Here is a 20,948-nt window from a genome sequence, read left to right as displayed (position 1 = left end):
TTTAATAAAGTTTCATGAGTCACCAGCTACCAAAGCCTTGATTTAATTCAAAGTTCAGAACATAATTCCCATTTTCTCAGGATAAATTTTTTTCTAAATAAATACTAGATCAAAGTAACAGCACAATGATGACATCCATTTTCCAAACTACAGAGACACGGCAGGCCAAACGCTGCCGTCAGCTGCCTCTGCAAGAACAGAGCACTGGGAAGGGAGGGCTCCGCCACCGTAAAGGACAGCGACTCCCAGCTGCCTCACTCTGTCACCCACCATGACCACACAGGTGCCTGAGCAGCCGCCTCTCCCATGAGTGCAAGAGAGCCTGCACCAGACTCTTTGGCTCACCTTATCAAAGTTAGTCATTTCCTTACTTTTTTACTTTAGTTCCTCTGAGTTCTGACCTTAAACATTCAAAAGAAAAAGCCAGGCATGGTGGCGCACGCCTTTAATCCCAGCACTCAGGAGGCAGAAGCAGGCAGATCTCTGTGAGTCCGAGGCTAGCCTGGTCTACAAAGCGAGTCCAGGACAGTCAGGGCTATTATACAGAGAAACCTTGCCTCAAAGAAGAAAAAGAAAAGAAAAATTTTCAAATTAAAAGTTTACATGTCACAACCCTCCCGAGCAACTCCCAGATGAGTAGTTTTAAGCAGCTCTCAGTAAAGTCCTAACAAATGAAAAGTAAACTTCATCAAAGCACAACCAAGATGCTAACCTAGTCCCTCCATGACTGAGAAGACCCCAGGTCAAAACAGTATGAATCTGAAGATGAAACGCACTCAGAGGACCTGGTCCACTAGGCACTGCCCAGTTCCATCCCAAACATCACCCCAGCTGGAGCCGAGTCCTACAGGAAACAGCAGAGAGGCTGGGGAGCACGCGGCCTCCATCGGGAGTCTAGTTTCTTACCCACCAAGGTCCAAGAAGGAAAAGCTAACCCTCCTTATCCGGACAGGCCCAGGCACTCCAGGAGAGACAATCCCAAGAGAGCGCGTGACAAAACCCTTCTGCCAAGGAACTCAGCGCTTCTAGAGAACAGGGTCCAAGTCATTCTTTGTGCCACCCCACCCTGAGCAGAGGCCAACGCCACCACCCAGCTTTACAGCAGCGGGACCCTGCAGGACAGGTGGGCACACCCAGAGCCTCCTGCACTGGCAGAACACTGTGGATACAGACTGCAGGCACCATGATGTTTTGAAAATCCTGATGCATTCTCTAAAAAAAAAAAGATAAAGGCAGACTTCAAGCACCCATCCTCCTGCATGCCCAGAGCCAAGAGGGAGCAGAGGTCGGAGCAGGTGAGGATACCAGACCCACAAGGCTAAACTCCCAATGATGGAAAAGAAGCAACTCCAAGGTGCTGGAAACTGCACCGGGCGGAGGGAGGCAACAATGTGATGACACTGCCTCTTGAGAAGTGCCCATCGTCATGGTAAGCAATGGTAGCGGGACAGCCTGTTTTGTAGTAAACTATATGGCTACCTCAAGGCCACGAGCCCGCGAGCCAGCTATCCTCTCCTCAGATGGGCTTTGTTTGCTGTCCATTTGCCGTGCATCAGGCATTCTCTGCCTGACACAGAAACTCCGAATCTCCTAGAACAGGCTCTAACACTAACAGCCAAGTCTGCCCGCTGAGGGGGGGGGGGGGGGGCTGCAGCAGCTTCAGCAACCGTGCCCAAGTGAAATCTTTTTTTGTTTGTTTGTTTTTGTTTTCTCGAGACAGGGTTTCTCTGTGTAGCCTTGGCTGTCCTGGACTCGCTTTATAGACCAGGCTGGCCTCGAGCTCACAGCGATCCTCCTGCCTCTTAAAGGCTCAGAAGCTGCTTTTCTAGCCTAGGAGTGCACCAGCAGATTTTCTCAGAGCCTTCCCAGTCTCTGCCACTTGGCTCTGGATCACTTCCCGACCGCTTAGAAACAGCCTTATATGCTCAGTTCTGAGGATACTGCTCAAGCAGAGGGTGGAGAAAAAAAGAAGATTCTCCACCCTCAGCTTCAGGTGCAGAAGAAGCAGCATGTGCAGCAGGGGCTCTGCCCACCTGAGGACGCTGCTAAAGGCAGGAAGGGGCAAGTGTGAAGAGAGGAGGAAGAGGGGTTACAGCAGTGGTTCTCAACCTGTGGGCTGAAATGTCCTCGGGGAGGGGGTTGAACGACCCTTTCACAGAGCCACCTAAGACCACCAGAAAACACAGATATTTACCTTTTTCTTTTCTTTCTTTCTTTCTCTCTCTCTCTTTTTTTGTTTTTGTGTTGTTGTTGTTGTTGTTATTTTTGAGACAGGGTTTCTGCGTGCAGCCTTTGTTGTCCTAGACTCTTGGACCAGGCTGGCTTTGAACTCACAGAGATCCACTTGCCTCTGCCTCCCTAAGTGCTGAGATCATAGGTGTGTGCTACCGGGCCTGGCTTACATTAAATTCTTAATAGTAGCAAAATTACAGTTATAAAGTAGCAACAAATATAATTTTGTGGTTGGGGATCAGCACAGCATGAGGGACTGTGCTCTACAGGCAGCCTGTGATATAACACACCATCGCACTCCACCACACCCCTGCCCCTTCATCCTCAGAATCAGGCTGGTCCTGGTGTTCACACCCCTCAGTTCCTGGACTTTCCAATTCCCTGTCATCAACGAACTTGATCAGCACACTTTCAAATTCTTGCCCACAGGAATGACAAAAGACTAAAGAGGACACTGGATACCTGGGACTGGAGTAACATACAGGTGGCTGTAAACCGCCATGTGGTAGCTAGAAATCAAACCCAGGTCCTCTGGAAGAGCAGCCAGTGCTCTTAACTGCTGAGCCATCTCTCCAGCCCCAAGTTGCTGTCTTTTTCTTTTGCAGTGCCCAGGGCTTTGGCATGGTAGGGCAAATGCTCTCACTGAGCTACACCACAGCCACTCATAAAAATATTTAAAGTACTGAAAACCCAGCCTAGTGTAGGGAGAACATAGTAGAGGGAGACATACTGAACATTTCTCAACTGCGTGACCACAGACCTCTTTGAAATATCTTAATTCCTGCCCTTACTGTAAAAGGGCACTCCCATGGGCAGCAGGAGTGCCAGCGCACACCTATAATCTCAGTGCGCAGGGGGCAGAGGCTAGCCTGGACCACAAAGTAAATTCCAGGACAGCCAGACCCTGTCCTAGAAGAACCCCACCACCACCCCTGCTATGAACTAGGATTAAAGGGACCACGGTGATCTGAATAAGAATGGCCCTTAGAGCCCTCGGTGGTGGCGCACGCCTTTAATCTCAGCACTCAGGAGGCAGAGGCAGGCGGATCACTGTGAGTTCGAGGCCAGCCTGGTCTACAAAGTGAGTCTAGGACAGTCAGGGCTACACAGAGAGAGGCCAGCCTGGTCTACAAAGTGAGTCTAGGACAGCCAGGGCTACACAGAGAAACCCTGTCTCAAAAAAAAAAAAAAAAGACTGGCCCTAATAGGCTCACATATCTGAATGCTTAGTCACCAGGGAGCAGAACTATGTGAAAGGATGAGAAGGACTAAGAGGTGTGGATGGATGAAGGGTGTGGAAGGGTGGGCTTCAAACCCCTCACCAGCCCAGTCTCTCTCTCTCCTCCGTTCCTGCTGCCTACGGCTCGGGATTCAGAACTCTCACCATGTCTGCCTGCATCACGCCATGCTCTCCATCACGATGGCAACAAACTAACCCTCTGAACTGTAAGCAAACTCCCCAGTAAATACTTTCTTTTATAAGAATCGCCTTGGTCATGGTGGCCTTTCACAGCAGGAGAATAGTGACAGTGACAGTGACCCAAACTGGAATCAACTGCCTGCAGAAGCCAACAGGGGCCCCACGAGGAAGCAGACACCCTTCTTCTCAGGCTCCTTCAAACTGACAGGAATAACTTACAACAACAGACACAATGAATAAGAATAAACACAGGCGCCGGGCGTGTGGGCGTGGTGGCACACACCTTCAATCCCAGCACTTGAGCCGCAGAGGCAGGCAGATCGCTGTGAGTTCAAGGCCAGCCTGGACTACAATGCAAGTCCAGGACAGCCAGGGCTACACAGAGAAACCTTGTCTCGAAAAAAAAAAAAAGAATAAACACAGGCTGAGCATCTTGGCACACACCTTCAATCCCAGCACTTGAGAGGCAGAGGCAGGTGGATTGCTGTGAGTTCAAGGCCATCAAGAACTACATAGTGACACCTTGTCTCCAAAGGAGGAAAAAAAAAGATGAAGAAACAGAAAAGCACAGAAATAAATGACTGCAGGGACGATGCTCAACATAAGCAAAGGACCAAGGGACAGAGGACAGAATCACCAAGTAATCAATACGACCTCTGAAGCCTGTCGTATTGCTGAGCCCCTGAAACTAAAGGACCCCGGGACCACAAGGCTGCGCACACCTACACATGTTTAAGCAAACTAGTAATAAGCAGAATTTGTGAAAACGAATAAAAACCGAGCCGACTAAGCATTACCTAGATCAGAAGGGAATTCAAAAGACTAGCAGTAGCTTAGACAGTCAAGAGAGAAGGCATGGGACAAAGGACAGCACAGAGATAAACACACAGGCATACTTCCAACTAGAATTTCAAAATCAGTGGTTGAGGCCTTTGGGGGTGATGGGATGGAGAGTTTAAGACAGTCTCCTGTAGCCCAGGCTAACCCCTAACTGTCTATGTACCTGTAACCTACGGATGATCCTGAGCGCCTGACCCTCCCAACTCCACTTCTGAGTGCTGACATAGGAGGCGTACAACACCACAGCGGTTCTACCATGCTCGGGGACCAAACCCAGTACTTGAAGCTTGCTAGGAAAACACTACCAAATGAGCTACATCTCCAGACCAGGGTTTTGTTTTTGTTTTTGCCTTTTTTTTTTTTTTTTAACCGATGAAGGTCCTAACTCACAGACTCAAGAAATCCTGTAAGTCCAAAGGTAAAATGGGCAGAAATGCCCACTCACCCTGAGAAAACACAGGGAATGTGTTGAAAGCAGTGAGAGAAGTTGATCCAGCCAGCATGAAGGACACTGCCCCGCCAGTCTGCCAGGCCCTTCATCCCTAGCTAGAAGCCCTTAGTGATACAGGGTCTACAAGTCTGTAAGAAACATCAGTCTACATTCCCATGCTAAGGAAATATCCCTCAAGAATCAGGACTAAACAAAGATATTTTCCAAGTAATAAAAGAAAGAAACGAAATTCTAAAAATCTTTCCATTAAAATAAAGAATCCTATCCAAAAGTCCTGAAAGTCAAAGTGGGGGCAGAGGAAAAAGATCAAAAAGAAACAAAGGAAATGACTTCTGGGCCTTGTGCTGTAACTGTTCTCAGCGCTCCTCTGTGCTGCCCAGACAGCTGTTACAGAAGGCAAGGCCACTTCAGAAAGAGTGAAGGAGCAAGACTACATACTTCCAATGCATCTTTAAAGTAGAAATAAGACATCAGATTTAGGACTAAATAAAGAGAGTAATTGCTCCAACTAAAAGATAAAAAAATCAAGCCAGGCACTTGTGGCACACACCTTTAGTCCCAGCGCTAGAGAAGCAGAGACAGACAGATTTCTAAGTTGAGGCCAGCCTGGTCTACAGAGGGAGTTCAGAAAAGCCAAGGCTACACAGAGAAACCTTGTAGATAGACAGACAGACAGACAGATAGGCAGGCAGATAATAAAAACCAGCAGGCTGAACTAATAGCTGTTTACAGAAACGCTGACCTACATAAAGCAGACGACAGAGAACTGAGGCCTAGTGTCAAGGAGGCCAGAGAGATTGGAAGTAAGGAGCGCTGTTAGGGGTGAAGAGAAACACTTGCAAATGACCCGACTCCCAACTCTCCAAGAAGTCCTGTGTATATAACCTGATAGCACAGCCTCAAAATAAAACCACAGCAGGAAGAAGCAGGAACACTGACAAAAATAAATAAATAATCTGTGGGAGGGTGAAGAATTAAAAAACAATCTATACAAGTCCATGCAGTGAATTTCAATGTCAATGGTCTGTAGAGAAAGCTGTATGACTCACAGCACTAGGGGGAGCCACGCGCATGTGGCAGTGTCATCTACAGTTGCCCCTACCAAAGATGACCCTGCAGCAATCACAAGCAATTAAGAAGTCAAAACTCAGGGACTGGAAAAATGGCTCAGCTGCTAAGAGCACTGGCTGCTCTCCCATAGGACCCAGGTTCAATTCCCAGCACCCACGTGGCAGTTCACAACTGTTTGTAACTCCAGTTCCAGGGGATCTGGCACCCTCACAGACATATGTGCAGGCCAAATGACAATGCACATGAAAGTAAATAAATCTGAAGAAGAAAAAGAAGAAGAGGAGGAGGAGGAGGACCTAGAAAGGCTCGCTATGCTACAAATTACAGATCAGGCTAAGTGTGCCTGTGGTCACTGAAAATCCCAATACACAGGAGACAGGCAAGAGTGTTCTGGGACTGACAGCAGCACAGACAAACCCCATCTCAAAAAACACAACAACAAAATACTTTCAAATAACAAATTAATTAATTCAAAGTGAAAAGCAAGATAATCTGAAATGAACAGCCACAACCCTGCATGAGTGGGACACATCACTAGGGCAAGATCTCCATAAGTTTGAAGTGAGGCTAGCATGCATCGGGGAGTCCAGGCCAGCCTAAGGCTACAGATCGAGACATGTCTTTTTTTCAAAAGACGGGTGGGGGTGGGGAGACTGGGCGTGGTAGCACACGCCTTTAAACCCAGCACTGGGGAGGCAGAGGCAGGCAGTCGCTGTAAGTTCAAGGCCAGCCTGGTCTACAAACAAAGTTCCAGGACAGCCAGGGCTACACAGAGAAACCCTGTCTCCAAAAAAAGCAAAAAAATAAATAAATTTTTTCAAAAGTGAAGCACTACTGAGGAAAAGTTAGGTCCAAGGAAGCCCACCACAGCTTATTAGACAATCAACTATTGCCGCTCATCTACATAACGGTAAGTGCTGTAACCTGTGTCCTTAATCCAACCAAAAACTCCTTACAAAAACAATGGAGCAGGGGACACACCTGCAATCCCAGCATCGGGAGGCTAGCCAAGGGGAATGACCATGAAGGCAAAGACAGCCTAGGCTACATAGCAAGAGCCCATCTCAAAGCACCAACCAAAAGAATTAGAAAAGGCGGAGAGGGAGGAGGAGAAGAGCAGGATAGAGCAGAGGAGCAAGAGGAGGAAGAAAGCAGAGTAAACACGTCCTCAGCCAACCAGAAGGCTGGTAACACACTGCAGCAGACCCCGGCTGAAGGATGACCTACATTCAAACTCAGCTACACAAAGAGAAATAAACTGAAAACAGAAATATACAGGAAATTAAAGGCACTTTCTGATTTTTTAAATGTGTTTAAAAGTAATCAACTGCTTAATAATAAAATAATAACATTCAAAATAATAATAATAATAACATTTGTGTAGGGCTTAAAATGTGCAGAGTTGGGGGCTGGAGAGATGGCTCTGAGGTTAAGAGCACTGGCTGCTCTTCCAGAGGTCCTGAGTTCAATTCCCAGCAACCACATGGTGCTCACAACCATCTATAATAAGAGCTGGCGCCCTCTTTCTGCTGTGCAGGAGTACATGCAGGCAGAACATACATACATAACAAATAAATAAATCTTTAAGCCAAGCATGATGGTGCACACCTTTAATCCCAGCAGAGGCAGGCAGATCACTGTGAGTTCGAGGCCAGCCTAGTCTACAAAGTGAGTCTAGGACAGCCAAGGCTACAAAGAGAAACCCTGTCTCAAAAAAATAAATAAATATTTAAAAAAGAAAAAGTTCAGAGTTAAAAAATACAACATCCTCAGCAGAAAGATGGAGGGAGAGAAGCCTGTCACTGTCCTGCGCTCATGTCACTAGAAGTCTTAACCTCAGCAGCTGGTGCTGCTTACATGAGACAGGAAGTAACAGAGGACCTGATACAGGGTAACCTTTTCGTTTACAACTAATCAATATGAAGATAATCCCAGGGGCTGGGATGTGAGGGGCAGAGCACTCACCTCGTGTCTGCTAGGCCCTTTGTCCTATGTTGAAATAATAATAACAAACTTACAGTACAGGGAAAGCAAAAACATAAAACTCCATAAATAAGGCAGACAAGTGGTGCACACCTTGAATCCTAGCATTCAGGAGGCAGAAGGATCTCTCTGAGTTCGAGGCCAGCCTGGTCTATGAAGTGAGTTCCATGACAGCCAGAGCTGTTACACAGAGAGACCCTATCTTAAAAAAAAAAAAAAATCTAGTGTATACACACCTTCTAAAAGACATAAATGGAATCACAGTGTGTCAGTCTCTTCTAAGTCTTGTTTGTTTTTAACTAAAAGCCTAATTTGAGAAGTTCCCACAACAGCACATGGAAAACACATCCCTACTGTCCTCACCACTGCACTCTCTACTATGTAATGCACTCTATTCACACAGTGCCTTCTCTGAGAAAGAGCAGCAGGTTATTGGAATTCAGCAAACACCAAGCAAAGAGAAGGAATGCTGCAATAAACATTCCTATAAAAGACTGGGGTAAAAACTAGTTTTCATATTTTCTTAGATTCATTACTCCTAGACTTTAAAATAAGCTCACAATTGAATAAAGACAATTGTATAAAGTCATTCCACTTATGAAAATATTCATGCTACTTTCAAAATACATCTCTATGCATAAGTCACCAAATAAAGGAAAATCATCTACACAATCAACTATAATCTACTTGCATAAAATTCTTCCCCATCAGGGACAATCTGACCAAAGTTTCTGAAAGATTTAACTATGAGAAAATTATCAGTAACTCCCAGTAATAAACATATTACCAACTAGAGTCTGCTATCTGAAATCAGGAAGGGCCAACAAAACATTAGCACAGCCCTACGGTATCCGTCACAGACGCAGTAGAGCTCCTCCCATATAGACACTAACATGGAGCTAACTGCATGCGTTTGCGTTTCACTGAATGCGTTTGCTCAAAAAGCAAGATCAAGAGCCTGAGACAGCTCAGAGAGTAAAACAAGCACCTTCCTCACAAGCATGGGGCCTGAGTTCTGACCCCAGCACCCACATAAAAGAGTAGGGTGTGGCTGTACACTTGCAACCCCAGCACTAGGAAGGCAGACAGTTAAATCCTGGGAGCTCACTGCTCAGCCAGTCAAGCCAATCAGTGAACTCCAAGTCCTGTGAGACCCTGTCTCAAAAGACAAGGCAAAGAGCAATAGAGGGCACCTATGGCAGCTCAAACCTAGACACACACATGAAAACAAATCACAAGGTAAAGAGCAACTCTTCAGTGGGCTGCCTTCCTGAGTGACACACACTGGCAACTTGTACTCTCCACATTCCAGGTCTAAGCAAATGTTGAACAGGAGCCAGCTCCCCACTAGCAGAGGGAAGGGCAGACTGTACCCTGAGGTAGAGAGGGGCACAGGAGGCATCTCTGGGCATCCATAGTTGTCCATGTAAAATAAACACCGGCGACACAGACCTCTATGTGCACACCCAGCACCCAGCTCTTGGCTTCTCAACTCCATTCTAACAGAAACTAGGGGCCCGGGAGGGAAGGGGAGCTTCTAAGATCAAGCGGGAAGTGTGCAGGGTGAGTCCGGAACCTGCTGCTGTGCAGGAGAGGAAAGAAGGATCCACAAAGGTCAGAAAAGCAGCGAAGGAGCAATGGAGAAGAGCCCTCGATAAACCAGTCAAAATCACAGCAACAGGTAAAAAAAAAGAGCAGCGTGAGACAAGCAGGACAGAGCACCATGCTCTGAGAAAGACACAGCCTGGCCCAAGCACAAGGAGATATGGACAAAGACACAGACACAGGCACTAAAATGCACTCGTTAGAAATGTCAAAGTCAGCCGGGCGTGGTGGCGCACGCCTTTAATCCCAGCACTCGGGAGGCAGAGGCAGGCGGATCGCTGTGAGTTCGAGGCCAGCCTGGTCTACAAAGTGAGTCCAGGATGGCCAAGGCTACACAGAGAAACCCTGTCTCGAAAAACCAAAAAAAAAAAAAAAAAAAAAAAAAAAAAAAAGAAATGTCAAAGTCCACAAACTCATAGACAGAGCACAGCAGCAAAGGCAGACCACACAGGCCACGCAGGGCATGCAGGCCACGCAGGCCACGCAGGGCACACAGCTGGTTCCCAGGAGGCTGAAGCTGGAGAAGCAGGAGGGGCCTGGGCAGCAAGGCGGTACAGACAAGTGGACAGAGGGACGGCCAGCAGAGGCCTAGGAGCCAGCAGAGAAGAAAACAGCAGTTGAAATCTTCACTATGGCTTTCAATCCGGAGAGTGGAACAAACAGCTCTCCAGGTGCGGGTGGTGATGACAGCATAACACCAAAGTTTGGAGCTTCGGGTCCTTCCAAGGCTCACGTGTTGAAGATTTGTCCTCCACTTGACACTTTGGGAAGAAAGATTTTAGAGGCAGAAGCTAATAAGAGGTCTTCTGGTTAGTGGGGCACGGCCTTGTACTTGCAGGGCAACAGACCTCAGCCCCTGTGCCCTCTTTTCTCTGCCCAGGGGCAGACTACGGCTCCATGCGGCTGCTCTCCTATCACAGGCATCAGAGCAAGCCAGCTGTGGGTAACAGACTGAGAGGCCAGCGCCAGGAGCCAAAAGAAACCCTTCTCTTCCTCAGTTACTGCTCCTGATATGTGCTACAGTAACTAAAGTCCATCACACACAACAGTGCAAACATTCTCAGTGTCCCTGTGTATCTAGATAGAGCCACAATCTTACCATAGTAAAGAGAAAAAGAAAAGAAAGAAAGACTCAGAGGCTGGGAAAAGCTGTCCCCTTTACTCTCAGTGTGTGTAACTGTAGTGTAGTTGTCTAAATCTAAAGGAAAAGCTCCGCTAGAGTCAAGTACACATGCTAAAGAGTAATGTCCTTTTGAATTCCCTCCTCTGTAAGGAAGGCTGGACTGGGGAGGGACAGGATGCTAATAAAGGTAATCCCCGACACAGCCAGACACGCAGGTGTGAACTGTGAGGGAATGGTAGGCACTGGCTCCTTTTTCTAGTGCTGTGATAAAACACCATCGCCAGAGCTGGGCATGGTGGTGCACATCTTTAATCCCCGCACTCGGGAGGCAGAGGCAGGTGGATCACTGTGAGTTCGAGGCCAGCCTGGTCTACAAAGTGAGTCCAGGGCAGCCAGGGCTACACAGAGAAACCCTGTCTTGAAAAACCAGAAAAATAAAAAAGAAGAAAAAAAAACCTCACCATGACCAACTTAGGCCACTTCAAGGACACACCTCCTCCAACAAGGACACACCCCCTCCAACAAGGACACACCCCCTCCAACAAGGACACACCTCCTCCAACAAGGACACACCCCCTCCAACAAGGACACACCTCCTCCAACAAGGACACACCTCCTCCAACAAGGCGACACCTCCTAGGCCTTTCCAAACAGCTCCACCAACTGGGGACCTTGTATGCAAACATATGAGCCTACAAGAGCTGTTCTCATCCAAACCACCACAAGCTAGTATTAAATCCCTGTGACAAATGGCCTGGGTTTGTAACTACAGTTACACGAGAGGGTCCTTGCTCTTAGGACACACTGAGAGGAAAGGGGACAGCGTTATCAACTGGCCCTTCAATGATGCAGGGCACCAAACCATGTGCCCCACCCGTACAGAATCCCCAGGTACATGGGAAAAGAAAGAACAGCCCAGAGTCTGAGGTAACAGTATGTGGCATTGGTCTCCAATTCTGTAAGTCTAAAATTTATGTCACAATTTAAAAATACAAAATGTCATTAGCTGGAAACAAAGACACATCTGAAAAAAGTAACAATATCTGGGTAAAATTAACACCAGTTATCAGTGGCTATCTCCTGTGAGCTCCTTCCTGTTCTACCTCTAAAGGAATCAAGTTCTCTGCAGTCACACCACCCAGGCCTGACAGGTTCAAGGCCTAAGAACATGCTACAGCATTAACATAAAATGCCAAAGAGTTACTGAAATGGCATTTCCACTTATTTAAAAAGATGTCAAATTCCTGCTGTATTGAAACAAGTATCTCTGGCCACCAAAAAGCCTTCCGGTGAGTGGGCAGCCTAGAATGCGCACGCACACACACACACACACACACACACAGGAGCCACGAGCTCCCATGCTCAGTCTCTAGTTCATCTCTACCAGGTGATAATGAGGAGGAAACGCTTCAATCCATTTTGGGATTCATTCACAGCACACTGTTGAAAATAAACATGGCACTTTTTTTTAAAGCAGATTCTTTTAACTCTTGTGGATGATACTCTGACTCCTGAGACTCCCATGAGACACTTGGGCCAACCGCATGAGTTCCAGGGCCAAGGAAAGAGAGGAAGTGACTCCTGGACAGCCAGCACATACAGACATATCCCAGCCGGATTCCTGGACCAGACCTCCCTCAGGTCAGCTGAAGTCACTAGCATGCTCCTCTCTGCTGCAGTTACCTGACTCTGCACCCTTACCGGCCCCCTCCACTGGCCCTCCACCTCCGTTGCCAGCCTTCCCAAGCCCTTTACCAGAGCCTCAAGCACAAACCCAGGTCTGACATTCCCAGCCTCCATGTTAATGTTTATCAGTGTGAAAGGTTCCTGCTTCATAACAAGGATCCAACACAGGTGACTTATCTGATCTGAAATCCAAGTATTCCTGGCAACAGAGTCACTCTCACCTATAAACATCATGAATGACACACACATCGGTGCCATAATTAGGTGCTCTTGTAGCATCGTAGGCAGCAAGGCCCAGAAAGCAGAACATACTAAACCCTTCTGAAATTACTCAAGACAGCTAGCAGAGCCTCCTGCATACTGAAGGCCAACTGCGGTCTCCTTACAAGATCCTCCTAGGCAAGTAAGCTATGCCGTGTAACTAACACACACACACACACACACACACACACACACACACACACACCAAAAGAAGACAAGTCTAGAACTATGAAGGGAGGGCTTTGGTGGTTGCTATGAGGCTACGTGCCAGGCATTGGCTGCACAAGCACATACGCTTCGCAGGCACACGTCAGCTCCATTCAGAGACGCCAAATGTCCTTGTACAAGATATTAAGAGTGGTAGCTGGGCAGTGGTAATCACGCCTGGGAGGCAGGAGGATCTCTGTGAGTTCGAAACCAGCCTGGTCTACTGAGCAAGTTCCAGGACAGCCAGGGCTACACAGAGAGACCTTGTCTTGAGAAGTAGATATAGATGAGGGGTAGAGGGGTGGAGGGGTGGATCAGTAGGTAGACAGACAGATAGACAGGCAGACACACGGACAGAAGGTAGTAGAGTGAGCAGCACAGCCTAGGTGAGGCCTTTGGTCTACAATGACGTCAGTTGATCACCTGATCTCCCCAGCGCTCCTCCTAACCTTTGCCAGCATCCCCCTTTATGCTCTTAAAGAGTCTCTGAGGCCCCCAAAGAGTTTTTCTAATGAGTTACATTCATCAATACTTTCTGCATTAAAGAGTAAAACATTTTAAAGTGTAATATATTATGAATTAATTTAAAAGTAATTACAAACTCATTATTTATGCAAACAACTAACATTTCTATGAAAAATAAGTTTATTTTCAAAAACCACGAGTGAGACAAGTGGTTGTATTCTACATCCTTGTAAGTCTCCTCATCATGCAGCTTCAGAAAGGACAGCTGCACTCTAACCTGTGTCGGCCTCTTCCCGATAGCCAGAGAGGGCAGGAGGAGCCGAGGACTCCAGCAGCGGACAAGCGGCTGCTCACTAAGTGCACTCATGCAGTGTTGAATCCACCTGAATACTGTAGCCCTGCGGCTATGAAGACACCCGAACTACACCCCCACACTCAGGCCCTCACTGAATACTGTAGCCTGCGGCTATGAAGACACCCGAACTACACCCCCCACGCTCAGGCCCTCACTGAATACTGTAGCCTGCGGCTATGAAGACACCCGAACTACACCCCCACGCTCAGGCCCTCACTGAATACTGTAGCCTGCGGCTATGAAGACACCCGAACTACACCCCCACACTCAGGCCCTCACTGAATACTGTAGCCTGCGGCTATGAAGACACCCGAACTACACCTCCCCACTCAGGCCCTCACTGAATACTGTAGCCTGCGGCTATGAAGACACCCGAACTACACCCCCACGCTCAGGCCCTCACTGAATACTGTAGCCTGCGGCTATGAAGACACCCGAACTACACCCCCACGCTCAGGCCCTCACTGAATACTGTAGCCCTGTGGCTATGAAGACACCCGAACTACACCTCCACACTCAGGCCCTCACTGAATACTGTAGCCTGCGGCTATGAAGACACCCGAACTACACCCCCACGCTCAGGCCTCACTGAATACTGTAGCCTGCGGCTATGAAGACACCCGAAACTACACCCCCACGCTCAGGCCCTCACTGAATACTGTAGCCTGCGGCTATGAAGACACCCGAAATACACCCCCACACTCAGGCCCTCACTGAATACTGTAGCCCTGCGGCTATGAAGACACCCGAACTACACCCCCACGCTCAGGCCCTCACTGAATACTGTAGCCTGCGGCTATGAAGACACCCGAACTACACCCCCACGCTCAGGCCCTCACTGAATACTGTAGCCTGCGGCTATGAAGACACCCGAGCTACACCCCCACACTCAGGCCCTAACTGAATACTGTAGCCCTGTGGCTATGAAGACACCCGAACTACACCCCCACGCTCAGGCCCTCACTGAATACTGTAGCCTGCGGCTATGAAGACACCCGAAATACACCCCCACACTCAGGCCCTCACTGAATACTGTAGCCCTGCGGCTATGAAGACACCCGAACTACACCCCCACACTCAGGCCCTCACTGAATACTGTAGCCTGCGGCTATGAAGACAACCCGAAACTACACCCCACGCTCAGGCCCTAACTGAATACTGTAGCCCTGTGGCTATGAAGACACCCGAACTACACCCCCACGCTCAGGCCCTCACTGAATACTGTAGCCTGCGGCTATGAAGACACCCGAACTACACCCCCATGCTCAGGCCCTCACTGAATACTGTAGCCCTGCGGCTATGAAGACACCCGAACTACACCCCCACACTCAGGCCCTCACTGAATACTGTAGCCTGCGGCTATGAAGACACCCGAACTACACCCCCACACTCAGGCCCTCACTGAATACTGTAGCCCTGCGGCTATGAAGACACCCGAACTACACCCCCACACTCAGGCCCTCACTGAATACTGTAGCCTGCGGCTATGAAGACACCCGAACTACACCCCCACACTGAGGCCCTATCTGAATACTGTAGCCCTGTGGCTATGAAGACACCCGAACTACACCCCCACACTAAGGCCCTCACTGAATACTGTAGCCTGCGGCTATGAAGACACCCGAACTACACCCCCACGCTCAGGCCCTCACTGAATACTGTAGCCTGCGGCTATGAAGACACCCGAACTACACCCCCACGCTCAGGCCCTCACTGAATACTGTAGCCCTGCGGCTATGAAGACACCCGAACTACACCCCCACACTCAGGCCCTCACTGAATACTGTAGCCTGCGGCTATGAAGAACAACCGAACTACACCCCCACACTCAGGCCCTCACTGAATACTGTAGCCTGCGGCTATGAAGACACCCGAACTACACCCCCACGCTCAGGCCCTCACTGAATACTGTAGCCTGCGGCTATGAAGACACCCGAACTACACCCCCACGCTCAGGCCCTCACTGAATACTGTAGCCTGCGGCTATGAAGACACCCGAACTACACCCCCACGCTCAGGCCCTCACTGAATACTGTAGCCCTGCGGCTATGAAGACACCCGAACTACACCCCCACGCTCAGGCCCTCACTGAATACTGTAGCCTGCGGCTATGAAGACACCCGAACTACACCCCCGCACTCAGGCCCTCACTGAATACTGTAGCCTGCGGCTATGAAGACACCCGAACTACACCCCCACACTCAGGCCCTCACTGACTTATTGGTTCACTAGACAATAATAGAGATGGCTCAGTGGTTAAGAGCTGCTCCTCCAGAGGACCTCGGTTCAGTCCCCAACACCCATGTGGCAGCTCACAGCTGTCTGTAACTCCAGTCCTAGGGACCTGACACCCTCATTCAGACACACATGCAAGCAAAACACCAATGCACATAAAATAAAAATGAACAGATTTTTTAAAAATAAAATATATGTTTCAGCTGGGCATGGTGGCGCGCGCCTCTAATCCCAGCACTTGGGAGGCAGAGGCAGGCAGACCTCCATGAGTTCGAGGCCAGCCTGGACTATAGCGCAAGTTCCAGGACAGCCAGAGCTGTTACACAGAGAAACCCTGTCTCGAAAAACTTTTTAAAACAAAGGAGTTCTCAGTCAACTTTGGTGATGTCAATTTTAGAAATCAGCAATAAGGGTACTAGATAGAACACTGATAGGTAATTGTTAATAAAATACATTTTTAAATAAATTTATAATCCAGGCACATGCATTTAATCCCAGCATTTGGAGGCGGAAGCAAGTGGAGAGCCAGCTGTGAGTTCAAGGCCAGCCTGGTCTACATAGTGATTATCAGGCTAGCCAGGGACATAGAGTGAAAGCCTGTCTGTGTAGCCTTGACTGTCCTGGACTCGCTTTGTAGGCCAGGCTAGCCTCAAACTCAGAGATCCGCCTGCCTCTGCCTCCCAAGTCCTGGGATTAAAGGCATGCACCACCACGCCCGGCCTTAAAAATATTTTTTAAAGGGGCTAGAGAGATGGCTCAGAGGTTAAGAACACTGGCTGCCCTTCCAGAGGTCCTGAGATCAATTCCCAGCAACCACATGGTGGCTCACAACCATCTAAAATGGGATCTGATACCCTCTTCTGCCATGCAGGTGTACATGCAAATAGAACACAAATACATACACACACACACACACACACACACACGATTTATTTATGTGAGTTTCAGGCCAGCCAGGTCTACAAAGAGAGTTCCAGGACAGCCAGGGCTATTACACAGAGAAACCCTGTCTTAAAAACCAAAAAAATTAATTAACTAATTAATTAGTTAATTAAAAATCTCTTCTATAATCTTAAATTTTTTTCAAAAAAAAAAAAAAAAACAACTAGCCATGGTGAAAGACGTCTTAAGCCTGTAATCCTAGCACTCACGGAGGCTAAAGCAGGAGGTGTGCTGCAAGGCCAGTGCCAGCCAGGGTTATGTAGCAAATACCAAGGCAGCAGCCACAGTTATAAAACAAGACCAGCTAAAAAAAAAAAAAAAAAAAAAAAAAAAAAAAAAAAAGCCTTTCAAACTGGGTGGCATGGTGACCACATTTCATCCCAGGTGTTCACAGCCTGGTCGACACAGTGAGTTCCAGGACAGCCAGGACTACACAAGGAAGCCCTGTCCCACCCCCACCCCCAAAAGGGAAACTCTCTAGCTACCCAAAAAGAGCAGACAAGAGAGCTCACTAAGGCCCAACTGCCTCATCACCTGCGGCCTACACACCCTTCCAGGGACACCAGCAGCCAGGGGCTCATACAGCTGCTGCCTGGCCCACTCCTCTGCAATCTGGCCGCTTCGTTCACTCCTGCTACCTTCTAACTCTTCCCACCACTTGACTTTACAGCCCATGGTCAGGAACGGCGTGCTGAAAAGGCCCCTCAAAGGCCACCTGAGAAACAGAGTCAACAAAGACTCTAAGACACCCAAGTCTCACAGACTTATGAGTATGTTAAGTGATGATTTCTTTCTTCATTGAACAGTTTGAAAAGGCCAGAGGCAGCAAGTTTTCCTCCCTGATCATCTAAATAGAAAACTCAAGGGGCTAAAAAAAAAAAAAAAAGAAAAGAAAAGAAAACTCAGGAGTTACTAAGATTCTTAGAGCTTCCATTTTTATCCCCCGCCCCCCAGGGGTTTCTCTGTATAGCCCTGGCTGTTCTGGAACTCACTCTGTAGAGCAGACTGGCCTCAATCCAACTCTGTCTCCTGAGTGCTGAGATCACACCCCACCACCATCCCCAGCAAAAAAAAAAACAGGAAATGAAAAAGAAAAAAAAAAGCACTGAATAGTGGAGTGTGGCTTGGCACGCACCGTGAGCTTGATCCCTAGCACCACATAAAGCTGGCACACACCTGTAAACCCCATACTAGGGAGGTAGATGCCTGAGGACCAGAAGAAGTTCAAGGTCATTCTGACTGGGCAGCAACCCAGCCTGGTCTACATGAAACCCTGTCTCCAAAACCAAAGTCATGCCAAAATTAAAAGTTCAAAAGATATCCATTAATGTATTTTTTGTTTTGAGGTTTTTGGGTTTTGTTTTTGTTTTTGTTTTTTGAGACAGGGTTTCTCTGTGTAGCCTTGGCTGTCCTGGAACTCACTTTGTAGACCAGGCTGGCCTCGAACTCACAGAGCTTCACCTGCCTCTGCCTCCAGAGTGCTGGGATTAAAGGCGTGCGCCACCATCGCCCAGTTTAAAACAAATTTTTATTTAAACATTACAACCAAAAACCTTTTATTTCAGCCAGGCGTAGTGGCGCGCTCCTGTAATCCCATTACTCAGCAGGCAGAGGTGGGTGAATCTGTGTGAGTTCAAGGCCACCCTGGACTAAAGAGGGAGTCCAGGACAGCCAGGGCTACAGAGACACCCTGTCTCAAAAAACAAAACAAAACAAAACAAAATTCAAAACCCTTTTAGTTCATTAGTACTGGAGATGTCCATAAAACAGACTTTATGCAGCCTCTCTCAACCATCAGTTTTACTCATTACATTGCTTTTACTCTTCTCGTTTGAGACGGGATTTCAGGCTGTAATCCAGGCTGGCCTGGAACTGACTGGTGATCCTCCTACTTAATGCCCCAAGAGTGCTGGGATTACTGGCATGATCTACCATGCCCAGCCTAAACTGCTTTTGACTGAAACAAGTTTCCATAACTGGGTGTGGCAGCACATACCTTTAATCCTAGCCTCTGAGTTCCCGGCCAGCCTGGTCTACAGAATGAGTTCCAGGACTGCCAAGGCTACACAGAGAAACTGTGTCTTGAAAAACAAAACGAAACTATCCAAAAACCTTCTAAAATTTGGCCACATCAACAATTGAAACACTGGTCACTGCTAGAACTATGTTAAGTGTTCAACAACATAACCTTTCTAAAACAACCATTTCCTGAAAACACACACTATCTATAAAAAAGTGATTCATTATAACACCAATTTTCTCTTTTATACTGAAAAGTTCACACAAATGAAAGAAGCCTACAAGGAGAAAACAATTAAAAACAAAACAAAACTTGAGTGCCCATGCGCAGACAAGAGATAGTGCTGGGCCACCCTTTTGTTAGGCCAGGAAACCGGCTGGACGGTGTCTTTGCGCCCATGACACTCCATCCCACACCGTGAGAGCTGCTAACCCTGGACCCAAGCGCCAACCTATCATCTACCCCTTGCTCAATAATTTCCACTGAAGAAATTTTGTCTCCAAGTTACAGCAACAAGAAGTCACATACATGGATATGAAACCTGCTGCAACTTTAAAATAACTTTGCCTGAATCTGTTATTGGCTAAACATTTCCAAGATCCTGTTTCCCAACATACTGGACCAGACATCTGTGTGTCCTTCAATCAACTTGGCTATTTGAAAGGGGGGGAAAAAAAAAAAAGACTACAAAAGTAATCATATAGGTGAAAGTATTATTTCCCAAACTGTCTTCCTCTAAGTGCTATTAAGTGTATTAAAAGGCATGTAAGTATCTGTGGAGCAATAGTTCCTAATTTGTTGTTTGGTTTTTTGTTTTGTTTTGTTTTCTGAATTAAAAAAACTTCGTTTGAACTGATGCTACCCGCTGAGTAACGACTAGCCATTAGCCATACCAGCCCTATCTATTTTCAACCAAAAGCAGAGTATGGGACAGCTTTTGATTTTTAGTTAACGTGCAACATGTGGCTTCGAAACACCAGCATTTTCCCTGCGAGGCTGTTCTTGCTCAGAACTTTCTTAGTTGGAAAAACTACCAAGTCCAAACGGTGCCACGGGAACCCACTTACCCGGTCCTTCATCCTCCAGCTCTGCGCTAGGGACTTGGAGCCTTCAATCTTCTCGCAGTGTCTTTTTTTCATAAAAGCCAAAGGCAGGTTCCAATCTGTAAGGTCGGCCTCATCTTCCTCCCCGAGTCCGAGAAGAGGCGACTGCAGCATCTCCGACTCCATCAGGGGAGGGGGGGGAGGGGGAGTCCTGGGCAGCAAGCGCTCGAGAACCTCCAGCCTTAAAAACTAGTGTGTGCCAGTACTGGTAAAAAAATAAAATGAAATAAAATACAGGGAAACGGGAAGCTGGGAGGAGAAGAAATCGGGGGCTGTGTGGGGAGGGCCGTCCGAAGATCCTTGAGGCAAAAACTCACTGGGAGCGGGAAGTCGGAGGGGGCGCGGCGGGGCTGAGCAAGCCCGCAGCCCCCGGGGCGGCGCCGGCACACGCGCGCCGCTGTCGCAGGCCACCCTCGGCCCCGGCGGCCGTCGGGAGCGCGGCGAGCCGGACCGTCCACCGGGAGAGACCCGAGGCCTGCGATGGCCCCGCTCCCGGCCTTCCACGCCTCGGAGGATCCCCGCTCGCAGCGCCGGGTCTCCGGCCGGGCTGGGGCCGCTGCGGGGCTGCCCGGCGGCTCTCAGCCCTGCGGGCCCCGCGCTCGCCCGAGGGGCTGCAAACCAAGCCGGGACCGACCCATCGTGCCCGTCCGCGCGGCCCGGCCGGCGCTGGCCCTCCCCTGCCCGGGAACGAGTCCCGAGACACCGGCCCCACGGGCCTGCGGACCACGCCGGGACGCTGGGCTTAACTGGTCAGGGGACGTTTGCCCTCTGCTCTGGAGACACAGTGAAACTCCTCTCATCAGCACACCAAGGAGGACGCCATATTGCCAGGACCCAGCATGCACCGCTGTCTACGGCGTGTCCAATAAGCCAAACCTCTTCAAGCGTTTTCATCGCTCTACCCAGGCTAGTACCCCTTCCCCCTGCTTCGTTGCCGGGGTTACCGTGT

General features: G+C 48.5%; 1 protein-coding gene across 1 annotated transcript in view; it reads right to left on the bottom strand.

The window, feature by feature from the left end:
• The window catches only part of Rptor (regulatory associated protein of MTOR complex 1), a 298,025-nt gene extending 277,812 nt beyond the window's left edge, over window positions 1-20,213 (bottom strand). Inside the window, exon 1 of the mRNA XM_051159180.1 lies at window positions 19,964-20,213. Coding sequence (XP_051015137.1) covers window positions 19,964-20,125 — 162 coding nt within the window. The 5' untranslated portion in view covers window positions 20,126-20,213. The remainder of the gene's footprint in view (window positions 1-19,963) is intronic.
• Window positions 20,214-20,948: the final 735 nt, after the last annotated feature.

Source organism: Acomys russatus, chromosome 16 (assembly GCF_903995435.1).
Source record: "Acomys russatus chromosome 16, mAcoRus1.1, whole genome shotgun sequence".
Lineage (NCBI taxonomy): Eukaryota > Metazoa > Chordata > Mammalia > Rodentia > Muridae > Acomys > Acomys russatus.
This window is presented reverse-complemented; position numbering and strand designations above follow the sequence as displayed.